This window comes from Labeo rohita, chromosome 17, assembly GCF_022985175.1.
Source record: "Labeo rohita strain BAU-BD-2019 chromosome 17, IGBB_LRoh.1.0, whole genome shotgun sequence".
Lineage (NCBI taxonomy): Eukaryota > Metazoa > Chordata > Actinopteri > Cypriniformes > Cyprinidae > Labeo > Labeo rohita.
This window is the reverse complement of record NC_066885.1, coordinates 21061124-21077323: the sequence shown is the minus strand read 5'-3', so window position 1 is coordinate 21077323 and position 16200 is coordinate 21061124. Positions and strand designations below refer to the sequence as shown.

General features: G+C 36.1%; 1 protein-coding gene across 1 annotated transcript in view; it reads right to left on the bottom strand.

The window, feature by feature from the left end:
- Window positions 1-9840: 9840 nt before the first annotated feature.
- insyn2ab (inhibitory synaptic factor 2Ab) overlaps window positions 9841-16200 on the bottom strand; it is a 56597-nt gene continuing 50237 nt past the window's right edge. The window contains exons 4-5 of the mRNA XM_051133523.1: window positions 12786-13253; window positions 9841-12661 (exon numbers count right to left, since the gene is read on the bottom strand). Of these exons, the coding sequence (XP_050989480.1) occupies window positions 13070-13253 (184 nt within the window). The 3' untranslated portion in view covers window positions 9841-12661; window positions 12786-13069. The remainder of the gene's footprint in view (window positions 12662-12785; window positions 13254-16200) is intronic.

The window sequence follows — 16200 nt, the reverse complement described above, 5'->3', positions numbered from 1 at the left end:
TAAGACCCTAAAGAATCATATCAACTTGTGGAAAATGGGCATCCGATGACCCCTTTAAATTCCATGAATCGATTAGTCTGGCCTGTTGTCAGTTAACGAATTTAATTGTGATATGAAACAAACTTCTGTCCGTTAATAAAATATTGAAACATTTAATACCGTTTTGGCGCTGTTTAATGTGGAGTGACAGATCACTGTGGCATCTCAGTTCAAGAGAAGCGGCAAGAGACGTGAATTGTTCATCTCCTCCTATTCTACCAAAAATGAATAAACATCCAAAGGTATGTTAAAAGAAAGAGCACAACTTACCGAAATCTGTATCCTGTCTCATGTAATCGCTTAATTAGTGTTTCAACCGCAGAAAGACGTCAGTAAACAGCTTGTAAACAATGTCACGTAACGTCACATTTACCTTTACCTTTAGATTTACTTTAGAAAATAAACGTATTCAGTGACCATAAATTCCTTAGTCAGCTAGAAAAGAGGAGTATTTTGCTAAAAATGCACACATCATATAACCTTTCTGAGCATTATAATGTCTACTATTCTTTAATGTTTAAATTATGTTTGAATAAATCCGCAAAGCCACGTTTATATTTCGAATTGTAACGAATTGGAGTAGAAATATGATTATGCCATTGTAACTTTATTATAAAAAACTGAGTGTCATTTAAGTGTTTGTATACAAATCAGTTCATTTCAACTTTTAATATTATAGTAGTACCAACTGACTCTCATTTATATTTTACAGCATAATTAATTTTTTTTTCCTTGAAAAAATTTGGTACGTATTGTACCTGATATACATCGAAAATATATTATATATGCATTTAGTTTAGTTTAGTTTATGGATTTAAAATTATTTCTGCAAAGCCCACAGATTCTCCCTGTTAGGACAGCATCTCCATGTTAATTTTGTTAATCACAATAAATTGCTTTAATATTGGCAGTACTAATTGGTATTCAGCATTTTTAAACCACTACCCGAACTAACCAGATTGTTAATGCTTCTAGTTCTGGTTAACATCTGGTTAGTGCACCTGTCTCAATCTGAGACTCAGGTGGATGGATGAAATATAATATCTATCCACATGAGTCCAAAATAATGATTTCTGGGTTAGTGTATGCTGAGAGGGCGCTGATACTGTGGCTCTGAGGACTTTTTGGATGAGTTTTGCAGCTGCCGGCTAGCAGGACTGGAAACCTCCATTCCACTGAGCAGAGACAGGACAAAATCCAAGGAGTTGTGTTTTTTTCCCCGTGCAGATCAGTGCCATGCATTATTCATGCTTTATCTTCCAGGCTTAGACCCGCGCCCTGGGCCTTTAGACCGGTATGATCCCTCCATGAAGTACAGCTAGAAAGTTTAGGTCGTTTCTTCTGTCAGTTTTTGTGGGAGCAATTCTAAAGCTCTAAATCAAACTGAAGTGTCCTGACCCCTGCCTTCTAGCACTTGTGGGGCACGGCAGCGTGAAATTGTACAGGCTTTAATGTCTACAGAGACTTTCAGAGGCTATTACGGCTTTGAAAGCGAAAACCAAGCTGTTAGTGGCTTACTGTAAATAAACACAGTTAGGGTCAGAAGGGAGAACGGATGGCAGTATAAACATCAGTATTATGTTCCTCGGATTCTCACATGACCTTAACCTGTCATTTTTTTCCTCATTCTCTTCCATTGTGGCACAAGATAATAGAAGCACTGTGGTGTTATAGTCTGAGGCCAATATTATCACATTCTCTTCCTGACACAACAGGGCAAGTCTCATATGTGAGAATTGAGTTATTAGAAAGACTCTGTTTAACGGCTCCTCTGATTCAACATATCAGCCCATTAGTCGCTAGTGTCCTATTATGTCCCTCACACCCACAGTTTCATTCTCTCAATGATTAGCTTCCATTGCAAAGCAAGAGATACAAAACTCTTGCACTCTATTGCCTCTTTTTAGAGATATGCAAAGGGTGTTATTAAAGAGAGAGAGTTTAATTCATTTGTTTGCTTTGCATTTCAATCAAAATCTGATATACGCGTGAATTCGCTTACTTGGAAGAAAAAAATGATTGCTCTGAGGTTGCTCTAGAAACTTACAGTAATGGAGTTTTCAGTAATGCTTCCTTTAAAAGTCAATTTGGCTGTGCCGTTCACATAGGAAGTGTTTTCATTTTACTGCTCTGCTTTTCCATTGTTGGGCGGATGTTGTGCAAGACATGGTATTCTACAAATGTGGTGCTCTAGTTGAAACATGTTTAACTAAGTCTTTGTGTGTGTTTTACTATTCTACTACATATTTAAATGCAAAAACACTTATTGTGTGAACAGGCTTTAAGGGCAGGTTTACACACAGCACTAGATATGTTGTTTTAATCATTAAACATTGGCTAAACGGATATTATTATCCGTTGTGCCATGTCAGGACAGCAGCGCCAGACCAGGGATAATTCACGTCGGCGCCAACAGCCTTGTGGACAGTGCACCGACATATGGTGCAGTTGTGCCTCGGGTGTCCTGAGTTCTAATCCCGCCTTGTGAACCTGTCCTGATCTCTCACCCCCCTCTCTCTCTCTCCCACTCACTTCCTGTCTCATCTCCACTGTCCTATCAAAGAAAAATGGAAAAAAGATTCAACCAAAAACTCATCAAGCCTTCCTAGGTGTATATGACTTTCTTCTGAGTTATATTAAAAATTATCCTGGCTCTTCCAAGCTTTATAATGGCAGTGAATGACAGATTACAGTTTATAAAGATGTAAATATGGATATTGTTCTTATAAAAATGCATCAGTTCACTTCAGGGAGCATTTATTAACCCCGTGGAGCCGTGTGGAGTACTTTATATGATGGATGGATGCACTACATTGGACTTCAAAATCTCAACACCCATTCACTGCCATTATAAGGCTTGGAATAGCCAGGACATTTTTTAAAATATAACTCCAATTGTATTCATCTGAAAGAAAAAAAGTCATATACATCTAGGATGGGTTGAGGGTGAGTAAATTTTCATTTTTAGGTAAACTATCCCTTTAAGGCAGTGGTTTTCAAACCGGTCCTGGAAGCACCCCTGCCCTGCACATTTTGTATGTCTCCTTCATCTAACACACCTGATTCAACTCATCAGCTCGTTAGTAAAAACTGCACAACATGAATTGAGTGTGTCTAATAAGGGAGACATACAAAATGTGCAGGGCAGGGGTGCTTCCAGGACTGGTTTGAAAACCACTGCTTTAAGGTTAAGTTTAGTCGTGGGGTGGGTTTAGACATTCGTTATGGTAGAGCTTTAAGTGAAGTTCAGGTTAATGGTTGAGGTGGGTTAGGAAATTGTCAGCTCCACCATATCTTCCAGTTTGAGGGTGCTGGCCTACTCCAAGTACTGTCTCATAGCGCTGCGGTTCTGCACTTGGATATATCTTGTGAATGCGGCGAATTCGCATGACCACTTGAACATGAGTCTGCATGGTGAAATCTTTCATCCTCACACAAAACTCCTGATTGCGACAATTTCTAATGAATAACTGGATTTCATTTCATTACAGTTTGCACCATTGCTAACTATGGCCTAACTAACACTATGCCCTAACTACACGTGACAAGATTCCAGCGACAAACAATTTGGGTGTCCACACCAGATGCAATGTGACAATGTTACATGACAGAATCAATCAAATATCACAGCCAATCAAAAGCGTGTGTGGGTGGACTCTCTCAGGAAGCGCACTGTACTCACAATAAATGGATAGGTTTATAGTCTAATTCATAAATATTAAACTTTTAACATTATTAAATATGCATATGTGACTGATACCATCTTTGTTATGGAATAGGTTTGTTGGTTCACACTGAGTTCGCTGTTTTAACGTACATGTTTGCTTTAATTTATTTTCAAGATCTAAAGATCTGTTTTCAGTATGGCTATATCGGTCACGCAGAATGATATTCAAACTCACATTAGACACTTTTAACATTGAATAAAGCATCTAATCAGTACCTCAGATTATCACTGTCATAAGCCACGTTCACACAGCAGCAGAATATGGTTGTCAGTCCTGTATTTGAGTCTTTAATATGGTTACATTCACACACAGCACGGTTATTTACAAGCGTGACAATCACATTCTATAACCGAACTTGCGGCTTGATTGGACTATTGTTGTGTCAGAAAGTGGCTGCGTCCTAAAGCCTAGGGAGCTGACTTTGCTGCCTCACTGCCCTATCAAGCAATTAGCAACAGCTTCCAATGGAACGACTATGATGACCGGAAGTAGACTGTAACCCCGCCATAGCTGAGAACGTAAAAATCATTAAGCAGCTAGGTGCTGATGCCAACAGCAGACATATCTTTGTAAATGAAAACATTGTTAAAATTTGCTTAACTTTAAAACATATTAACACAAATTAAATGAAAGACTAATGGTAGAACTGTCCACTTCCAGAACAACAATTTTGTTCATGTCTTTCTTTCTTCAGTCGTAAAAAATTATGTTTTTTGAGGAAAACATTTAAGGATTTTTCTCCATATAATGGACTGATATGGTGCCCTGAGTTTGAACTTCCAAAATGCAGTTTAAATGCGGCTTCAAAGGATCCCAAATGTGGTTGTGAACGATCCCAGCCGAGGAAGAAGGGTCTTATCTAGCAAAACTATTGGTTATTTTCATCAAAATAATACAATTTATATACTTGTCAAATGCTCATCTTGTCTTGCTCTCCCTGAATTCTGTGTATTCTGGCTAAAGACATTTAGGGTATGGTGAAAAACTCTGATCGTATTATCTCCCTCAACTTTAAAATATCACTGTTTTACCTTTTTTGTTAAGGGTGTTTACTTTGTAAAGACTGGGTCGGAAGTTCTTCAGCGATGTAGGATGATTTTTAAAGTTGAGGGAGAAAATATGATCAGTACATTACATTATCTGTAAACTGTTGTTCTGGAAGTGGACTTTTCCGTTAAACAGTTATGTATAAATGCTTTAATAATACATAAAGACCTCAATGTCGTTGTAATTGAAGGTCTGTGCATCAGAAAAGATGGCTGAGAAATCGTGGGAAATCGAAGGCAGTGAAGGATGCATCTACGCTGCCTTCAAAATTTGATCAGAAGAAGGTACCTCTGGAGACAGGAAGTGAAGCAGAATTTGGATTCAGACGTTGGATTCATACAGACAGTATTTGAGACGCAACTGTAAGTCGCTGTGTGAACGGGACATTTCGAGATTCACACTTGTAAAGTAAATGCGGTTGTCAATCCCAAAAACTGACAGTGTGAACGTAGTCCTAGTTTGTATGTTGTTGTTCCAGGGGTGACGTGGCAGAAACAGAAACTGTTTCTAAAACAGAAGTTAAGCGTGTCGCTGTCACAGCTAGTTAGGACAAAAACTCAGATTAACATGGAAAAGATACCTTTTATTGTGTGTTGTAGCGTCGTGTCGAGTGCAGTTAGAAAACGGTGTGAGAAGCAGAAAATGTCTCAGTTCGCTTTCCATTTGATCTGATTGCTGGCTAGTTTGAAAAATAGATATTACAGAGATCTGTGTTTTCTCTTTTCTGTGGGTAACTGTTCTGCTACCCTTACAAATCTCTAGACAAATCATTGTAAATTGCACTTTTCTAAGTAAACTGTCTTTTACAGCTGCTAAGCTGCTCAAGAATCACCCCAATAATGTCACTGATGGCAGTTCCTCATATCTGCTCACCCTGTTGTAAAATCATTGTAAAATGAGAAAACTTGCATTTAGACTACTCACAAAAAGCCGCATTCATATACTGATGGGATGATTCGTTTTTACCTACACTGTAAAAACAATTTGTCAAAAAAAGCAACTTGAAATGTTAAATTATATTAAGTGACAACTTAGATATTTGAGTTGACTTAAAATTTTAAGGCAGCTGGGTTACCCATCTGTTAAGTTTAACAAACACAAATATCTAAGTTGTTACTTAGTACAACTTAACATTTCAAGTTGACTAAACTTATTTGAGTTGACTGAACTTAAAATTTTAAGGCAGCAGGGTAACAAATTATTTTAAGCTGACTCAACAAATTGTGTTTTTTGTTTTTTACAGTGTAGCTTTGATGGTGCATATGGAGACAGGCCCACATGACGCCGATGCAAAGTAAGCACTTTACAAGTGGCTCTGGTTCTTGCACACATTAACCTCAGGCTGTAATTTCCATTAAAGCTCCTCAACCTTCTGTTGTCACATAAGTTCTACAGGCCTTGTTAAGTCCGCTGCTGAGTCTGAGTGTCCTCATAAACATTTGAAGGGTTGGGGGCACGAGCCCCGGCTGCTTACTTTTAAAGCCGCTAAGCTCAAGTCCTCTATCATTTATTAATGAGCTCTTAGGAAACCTTGAATTTTTTAAAGCGGTGCGGGATGGAGATTAAAATTTAGCCCAAACCGGTTGTCGACAAGCCCATCCGGCTTTTGCTGACTCTCTCTCTCTTGCCTCTCCTGCAGTTGTAATTACTCCTAATGCAAAAGCTTAATTTATTAACGGAAGGTGCTTTGAGCCGTTCGCTGTGTAAATGCTCAACCTGTTCCTGCTGTGTGCGAGACTGTGTTTACTGTGCATTTCATTTATGCTGTTCCCTCTCGCTCTCTTTTTTATGTTGTTTTCTGTTTGCCGTTGTAGAGAAAATCACTATGAGGCTGACCCTGGCTACACCTCATAGAAGTGTTTTCCCTTGGTATTGCAGACAGTCTGGGTTTCAGCGGCCATTGCAAATGTTGTGAGGATGCTGCTTCCTTTACAAACTGCACTTAACGTGCCCATATTTTAGAGAGTTTCAAAATATGGAATACAGAAAGTGCACACTGTCATTTCCCATACAAAACTGACTTGTGAATAAAATGTTAGGATCAGATGTTAAACATCAGCTGCAATTTATATTTTGTATAAGGTAAAATGAAATAGTCATAATATTGCATTTGTTAAATGTTTTAAACATATTGTTAATTATATTTAATTAGTATCTTAAATTAACTTTTGACAACACAAATGAGAATGAGAATCTTTTCCCTCAAACTTCCTGGTTTACATTATATTGAGATGTTATTTAGTGTTCTACAGTTATTCGACAGTCTACAGTTAGTAGAGGTCACGGGAGCAAGACTGGAAAACTTTTCACAGCTGAATCTTTCTTTTTAAAGGCCAGTGGCGAAATATGGATTTTGTCGGACACGGAAAAGCGCTCAAAGCTTTAGCAACTATTGGGAAGATTACAGTGACTCCATATGCTATATAAGATTTATCCTCAGCACAAACCTCTTTGAAATGAGATCCAGTTATCTACTCACCGGTAAAATAGTTTTCTGCCACCATCGCAATCCTTTACAGCCTTAGTGTTGTAGTTTTGGCAAGGAATTGGAAGAATATTTCCATTAAAATGTGTCTGTATGCCTCAGTTAAAGGAACAGTTCACCCACAAATGAAAATTTGCAGAAAATTTACTCATGCTCATCCAAGGTGCAGATGAGTTTGTTTCATCATCAGATCACTTGCTCACAGCTGGGTCCTCTATGAAATCCCGTTTCCGTCACTGAATACATTTTAAATGTTATTGCGACTTTTTATCTCACAATTCTGACTTTTATTCTCAGAACTGTGTGGTACAACCTCACAATTCAGACATTTTTTCTTGCAAAGAGAGTTTGTATCTCACAATTCTGACATTTTTCTCGCAACTGCGAGTTTATATCTTGCAGTCCTGACTTTTTTCTCACAATTCTGACTTTTTTCCTCTGAATTGTGTGATATAAACTCACAGTTTTATTCTTAGAATTGCGTGATACAACCTTGCAATTCTGACATCTTTTTTTTCTCGCAAATGTGAGTTTGTTTCTTATAATTCTGACATTTTTCTCGCAACTGCGAGTTTATATCTTGCAAACCTGACTTTTTTTCTCTGAATTGTGTGATATAAACTCACACTTGCGAGAAACAAAGTCAGAATTGTGAGGTAAAAACGTATTTTCTCACAAATGCAGATTTATATATCACAATTATGACTTTTCTCGCAATTGCGAGTTTATATCTTGCAATTCTGAGTGTTATTCTCAAAACTGAGTGATACAACCTCGCAATTCAGACATTTTTTTCTCGCAAATGCGTTTTTGTATCTGACCATTTTGACACTGTTCTCTCAACTGCAAGTTTATATCTTACAATCCTAACTTTTTTCTTACAATTCTGACTTTTTTTTCTCACAAATGTGAGTTTGTATCTCATAATTCTGACATTTTTTTCTGAATTGCAAGTTTATATCTTGCAATCCTTACTTTTTTCTTAAAATTCTTACTTTTTTTCTCTGAATTGTGTGATATAAACAATTGCAAGAAATAAAGTCAGAATTGTGAGATAAAAATTATTTTTTCACAAATGCAGGTTTATATATCACAATTATGACTTTTCTTGCAAGTTTATATCATGCAGTTCTGACTTCATTTCTCTGAATTGTGAGTTTATATCTCACAATTCTGAACCTTTTTTTATTTTATTTTCAGTGGTCGGAAATGGGCTTCCATAATCCTGTGCAGTGAATGGGTGCCGTCGAAATTACAGTTCAAACATCTGATAAAAACATCACAGTAATCCACAAGTAATCCACATGGTGGACTCCAGTCCATCAATTAATGTCTTGAGAAGTGAAAAAGCTGCAAGTTTGCAATAAACATGACGTTTTTTTAACTTTGAAACGTTGCTTCCAGCTAAAATATTTGTCCTCTGTCCATAATATTGCTTTCCAAAAGTTGACTCATTTGAATCAGGAGGGAAATCTGTAAATATCACACATTCCAAAACAGTTGCAAACATTACAAAACTGTTTTATACAAATATGTCGGCAGATGTTAATGTGAGAGGAAAACAGGGAATAGACACCAGAAGAAGTGTTATTATGGACTTTGGAATGGTATTTTGGTCAGAAGCGATAGTTTAAAGTTAAAATGCCTTAACTTAAATTCTTAAAAAAAAAAAAAAATCTCACTAGATGTTAATTGATAGACAGGAGTTGTGTGGATTACTTGTGGATTATTGTGATGTTTTTTTTTTAACTGTTTCGTCTGACGGCACCCATTCACTGTAGAGGAGCCACTGGCGAGCAAGTGATGTAATGCTACATTTCTCCAAATCTGTACTGATGAAGTAACAAACTCATGTACACCTATTGTAAAAAAATTCTAAATGAATATTAAAATAATGAAAGCAACTTAGACAATAAATAAATAAATAACGTTTCTGTTACGTTAAATATAAAATCGCCTCATTTTAAGGAACAATTCATTTTGTTGTTCTTGTAAAAAATGAAACTGATTGGAAAGACTGCAATAAGTTTTTCCTTGTCATTTTGGTCATGACTTCCATGTGCTCATCCTCTTAAGCAGCAACTGTTATCAATATTAAAATAAGGCTGTTTGATCAGAGAATAAGTGCATGCAAAGTCTGGAGAGATTTGTTTGTAGTCATATCCCTACGACGGGTCAGCAGAATTACATTCGCCATGTTTGCATTAGTTATGTTTGCAGAAAGAGTTCAGAGGAATATTTCATCCCTTGAGTCAAAGTGACTGACAGTATCTTGGCAGCAGGTGTTCTACTGGAGGACGTCCAATCACAGAGCACGTCTGTAGAGTGTGCGCCAAAGCTGAAGCCAATCAATTTTAGAGAGAAGTGTTGCAACCATCTCATCCTCCAGCTGAGTCCTGTTCAAAGCACTATTCAATCACCTTCATGAATTGAGTATCACCACCGCAATCCACTTTGCAAAGCAACCCACACTCCTTTGGTCTGACGCTAAAAGAACGTTCACGGCAACAGGACAGTCGAGTCATAATATTTTGCATCGGATTCTTTATTGTAAATGCACTGTGGGTAGAAATTGTATAAAATGTAATATTGCACAATATAAATCAATTGCACTTTCTCAAGGTATAATGATGCATTTGTGTTATGCTACAAGAATATGCAGGTACTGTGCTCCAATTAAACAACAAGATACTGTGACCAAAGATTTTTCTTTTTAGCTTGAACATATTATTACTTTTAAATATATAACCTATAGTTATCAAAAACGCCCTCCAAGTATGAAGGTTCTTGGGCTACCAGCTAAATACAGTGTTTGGCACTGTAGTGAAGACATTAGACTTGTGAATATCTAACACAAAGACTGATTAAAGCTAATAAAATGCTAAGCACAGTTCGTACTGTATATACATAGCCCTGTGTATGTTACCTGCATTATTATACTCCCCAATTTGTGTGTTGTGATCATTTTATTATTTTGTTTTAGGTGGGTAAACAAGCACAAGATTTCTTGACTGCCATCATATTCAAATTTAATTGAGCAAATGACACGTCAGCTTGAACAGAGTGGTGTGTTTTATAGTATAGAGACTATTTCTATTGTTTTGTGTTCTATATTTGTGCACTTTCCACCATATAACACCAAACAATCATCATCTAAACAGAGGTGTTCTCTTTTTTTTTTTCCACATTGGTACATAATGTCTGTAATCTCCAGCCAATGGAAGCCTGTTTCTGCAACTGAACAAAAAAAAGGTAATTGTGACTTTTTATCTCACAATTTTGACTTTTTTTTTAGAATTGCACAATATAAACTCACAACTGCCAGTTATAAAGTCAGAATTGCGAGACATAAACTAACAATTCTGAGAACATATCAGTCTTTTCTTTCTCCTCAAGTCAGAATTGCGAGTTATAAAGTCCAGTTTTTTTTCTCAGAATTGTAATATAATATCACAACTGCAAGAAATAAAGTCAGAATTTCAACTTTTTTCTTGCAAACGCGAGTTTAACAATTCTGAATCTAACAGAATCTAACAATTCTGACTTATTTTCTCTCAATTCTGACTTTTTTCTCTGGATTGTCTTGCAGCTCTATAATCTTACAGCTCTTGACTTTATAACTCGCAATTGCGAGTTCACAAAAAGTCAGAATTGCAAGAAAAAGGCAATTGCAAGACTATATCAAAATTCTGAGGTAAAAAAGCAAAAAAAGCAGAATTGTGAGATACAAACTTCCATTTGCAAGAAAAAAAAATTGCTGGTTTTTATCTAGCATTTCTGAATTGCGATTTATCACTTTTCCTCAGAATTCTGACTTTTTAACTCAGTTCTGAGAACATATCAGTCTTTTGTTTCTTCTTAAAACTGTACTTTTTTTTCCTGCAAATCTGACTTTTTTCCTCAGAATTCTGACTTTACAACTTGCAATTTTCTCAGAATTGCAAGTTTCTTTCAAAATTCTGAGAAAAAAAAAGTTAGAATTGTGAGAAGAAAAAGTCAGAACTGTGAGATATAAACTCGCAATTGCAAGAAAAAAGTATGAATTGCGAGTTTTTATCTAGAAATGCTAGCTTTATAACTCGCAATTGCAAGGTCATGCAATTCTGAGAAAAAAGACAGAATTGCGAGTTTATATCCCACAATTCTGACTTAATTTCTCAGAATCAGAAGTTTATGTCTCGCATTTCTGACTTTAGAACTCACAATTGCAAATGTACATCAAAATTCGGAGAAAACGGTCATAATTGCGAGAAAAACGTCAGAATTTCAAGATATAAGGTCACAATTGCAAGAAGAAGTATGAATTGTGAGATACAAACTCGCATTTGCGAGAAAAAAACGAGTTGCAAGTTTTTATCCAGCAGTACTGACTTTATAACTCGCAATTGCGAGTTTATCACACAATTCTGAGAAAATAAGGCAGAATTGTGTTTATATGACTTCATTTATCAGAATTGCAAGTTTATGTCTCGCAGTTCTGACTTTAAATCTTGCAATTGCAAGTTTATCAAAATTCTGAGAAAAAAGTCAGAATTGTGAGAAAAACTCGCAATTGCGAGAAAAAGTCAGAAGTCTCGCAATTGTGAGTTTATATCACAGAAGAAAATTGTGAGAGAAAAAGTTGCAATAACATTTTTTTTTTATTCAGTGGCAGGAACAGGCTTTCATACCAGCCAATTCTCAAGTCTGAAAAATATATTTACTGAAAAACTGACCTAGCTTTACAGTATGTTGTAAATACAGTGTTATATTCCCAAGAAAACAGTTTCGGACCTGAACATCTGCAAATCAAAATTTTACTGTAAATATGTTTCTTATTCCAGAAATATTGACGGCCCATTATTTGATGCAGAAATGTATATAACTGAAAGACAAATCACTGTATTTTCATAAATTATCATTATTATTATTATTTTTACTTTTTGAGAACACCACGTAAACCCTTTTTCATTCATACATACACAGCCTGACCATTTCTGACATACTAATTGTGCATTCTCAACATTTTTCAGGAAAAATATTTCTACAAAATCATTTTATTAGTGCATGCAGTCATCTGATTCTGCATTTACTCACTAATTTAATTTCATTAATTTCATTTATTCTGTCATAGAACGATAATCAATTTTCATTTAAAACTAAAGAGGTGAGAGACTTCAAGAAAGAAAGAAAGAAAGAAAGAAAGAAAGAAAAAGAAAGTGAGACTGGGAAAGAGACAGAGGTATATCTCAGCTATCAAATCTACTTTATAATTCAAAAGTTTGTGCTTTGCTGATTAGATGTCTTTGATGTACGGCTCCCAAGTAGTTTTGTGGCAAACTAGCGTTTAGCTTTGAAGTTTCTTGTCGCCTCTGCAGGGTCCCTAAAGAAAAATGGGATAAATGTAGAAAGAAGAGACAGAGAGAGATCTCAAAGTTAAACACAGGGGAAAAAACACACACATACACACACACAGAGCGCATCTACAAGCATCCCTGCTGTCTTACCTTGCTAACTTGACTAAACCTAAGGATCATTGTGTAATCCCATTGAAAAACGTGAGATCAGGTGAATTCAGCAGTTCCCAAACTCAGAGGGTTCATCAGAGGGTCATGATTAGAAAACAACTGTTATTCCTTAGTAAAATCCAGTCGCTCAGTGGATCCCATGATGCATGTTTCAAAACGGTGGCTAGCGGGGTGAGCATTTCTCCATGATTATCTGATTAGTCAAGCAAAATTCCACAAGAATTTGCTCGTCGTGATGGTTTCAGGGATCCCAAATCCATACGTTAGAGGAACCAGAGTTTCCATCGCGCATGCTTCTTGGACTCAGTCTTGGACTTGCGTTTGGGTGTGGAGGTGAACACCTCGTGTGTGTAAGGCAGAGAGGGGTAGGACGGCTCTTCTAATGGACACAGTCTCTTCATTAAGGGCTGCAGTTTGTCCTCTTGAAGTTTAAAATCTAGTTCCACACTAAAAGAGAAAAAAGGAAAATTGTATGTGAGGAAAATGTTGAGTAGAGATCATAGGAAAGCAGATCACACAAAAGTATCTGGATGAGGATCTAAATGTGTCAAATTAAAGACAATAAAACAAATTTGACTCTTTTTTAAACAGAGTTTTCCTTATCTTATTGTGCCTATTGCATCAGCGACATCCCAAAACTCTATTCCAAAGTGCATCCACATATATTTTCTTTTTTGCAATGACATCTCTGAAATGACTTTCCTTTTCCGCTGACACGACTTAGTGCTAATAAATAATATATTAGTAATACATACAGTAATCGTTTATTTTTATATTTAATACTATGACTTATTAAATATAACACAATAAAAAACATGATTTATGAAAATTAATAAAAACAGTTCTCTAGTTTTCTCTCTCTTTCTCTCTCTCTCTCTCTCTCTCTCTCTCTCTCTACAGATATACTGTATATATAAATGTACATTTTTAAATTGTAATTGTTTTATTTTTTTGTGAAAGAAATTAATACTTTATTTGGCAAGGAATCATTAATTACAGCAATCATTAAATATACCCATATATATATATAATCATGTAATAACACATAATCTAATTTTATCATTGCGAGTTTTTATCTAGAAATACTGGTTTTATAACTCGCAATTGCGAGGTCATGCGATTCTGAGAAAAAAGACAGAATTGCGAGTTTATATCCCACAATTCTGACTTAATTTCTCAGAATCAGAAGTTTATGTCTCGCATTTTTGACTTTAGAACCCAATAATTGCAAATGTACATCAAAATTATGAGAAAACGGTCAGAATTGCGAGAAAAACATCAGAATTGCAAGACATAAGATCACAATTGCAAAAAAAAAGTCAGAATTGCGAGATATAAACTCACAATTCTGAGAACATATCAGTCTTTCTCCTCAAAACTGGACTTTATAACTCGCAATTCTGACTGTATGTATTACTAATATATTATTTATGTAATAACATCTCTGAAATGACTGACTTTCCTTTTCTGCTGACACCACTTAGCCTGTTTCGATATTATTAAAATAATATAATATATATGTTAAATTGTAATTTTCTTTTCTTTTTTTTGAAAGTAATGCTGTTTCTATTATCCTGAAAATTATTATTAATTATTATTATTAAGCAGCACAACTGTTTTTAACATTAATTAATATATAAATATTTATTAAGCAGGACATCTCCATATTATAATGATTTCAGATATTATGATTTTGGCAAAAAAAATCAGCTTTGCATCCCAGGAATAAATTACATTTTCAAATATATTTAAACAGAAAACATTCATTTTAATGACCATATTAACCATATTTTACAGTAACGTTGTTTTTGTTTACAATATTTTTGATCAAATAAGACACCAGACCCCTAAGTTGTTTTATTATATTATTATTATAATATTAAAATATAATTTTGAAATATTACATTATTTAGCCCTTGTTTTGCACAATTTTAACAATCAGTTCCCAATGTATGCAATCAATTCTTTCTAGTTCTTGCTGAAATCCTCTTTCACCAAGTAATAATTTGACAGTAAAATGAGTTGCAAATGCCGTTTCATGTTCGAGTTTTGTCTGCCTTAGAAAACGTTTTTAGAAACGAGCATATACCACCTCATTCCTGACCTCTAACATCATGACTAAGCTGTTTAGCTCAGTCTCAGCATTTGGGTGTTTGTGTGTGTGTGTTTGACTGTCCTCGCTCACCCACAGCCTGACCTAGTCTTCCCTCTAAAGTCATAATCCCATGACAATCAGATGATTCCTGATGATTGCAGTGGCTAAACTCCCAGATTAACCGTCAGAGGCAGCTTTAATCTGATCTAAATGAAATCATTCACAAAGCAGCGTCTGACTCATCAGTGTAAAGAACAGACAGACCAATCACACACGGCCCATCAGTAACACTCACTTTCAACTGCCCCATTCCTCACTCGCCCCCCTTCTGTTCACTCTCCTGCACTACAAATGAGCGTATTGGAAATCAATGCTGTTTGACTCATCAATTACATCCATTTATAAAAGATTTGTGCAAAAAAGAGAGCTCTCTAGCCAAATTGCAGCATGGGAGTCAATTATGTTTATCTCCATCTTCAGGCTGAGGGTAAGGAACGCTTTATATACGACAATCGAGCCCTTTGGCTTTCATTTAAAGTTTTGCATTGGATAACGCACACATTTCGCTTAATTAAAAGCTGCTATGGTGAAACGCAGACATAAATCGTTCAGTTAACTATGGAATTTTGCACTGAATTTCAAAGCCTTTGAAAATCCGATAGCGTTTTTATCACAATTCCGCACAAACAAACCCTAAACCAAGGACTTTTTCCGACCACGTACATATCGAGACAACAGAACGCACCAAAAACAGACTAAAACCCGCGGAGACAAAGCGATCTGCATCTCATTTTCAAGTCTGTCCTGGATTTTCACAAATGATCAGAAAAACTTCTCTGGCATGATATATTTAGAAGCTGCAGTGTTTGGTTTGTCTATTTACAGAACTTGTGAAAGCTCAGCGGTTCTCGGCAGACTCTCTGAGGGTGAAAGAGAATGGAACAGCAGCGTGTTCCTGCTCCGGGTTGGGCTAAACTACACTCAGCAATTAATCACAAGAAAAACCTGAGCAGTTACCTTGTGTACACTACCAACAGGGGGGTGTGAAACATATGGGTGGCTGGTGAACAATGCACAGCAAACAATTGCAGGATCTGCAAACCTGGCTCAGAATGGAGATGGTGTCTTAAGGTTATCAAATATCCTAAGAGCTGCTGGAAATGCTGATTATCTGTTGCCGCATTCACTTCAAACATCCTGTTGTAATGTTACTGCTGAAAAAAAGAAAGTTACTAAATAACCAATGAGCGCCGCCATGATGGATGTGCTTGTGTTCCAGTCTTCATAGAAATCCATGTT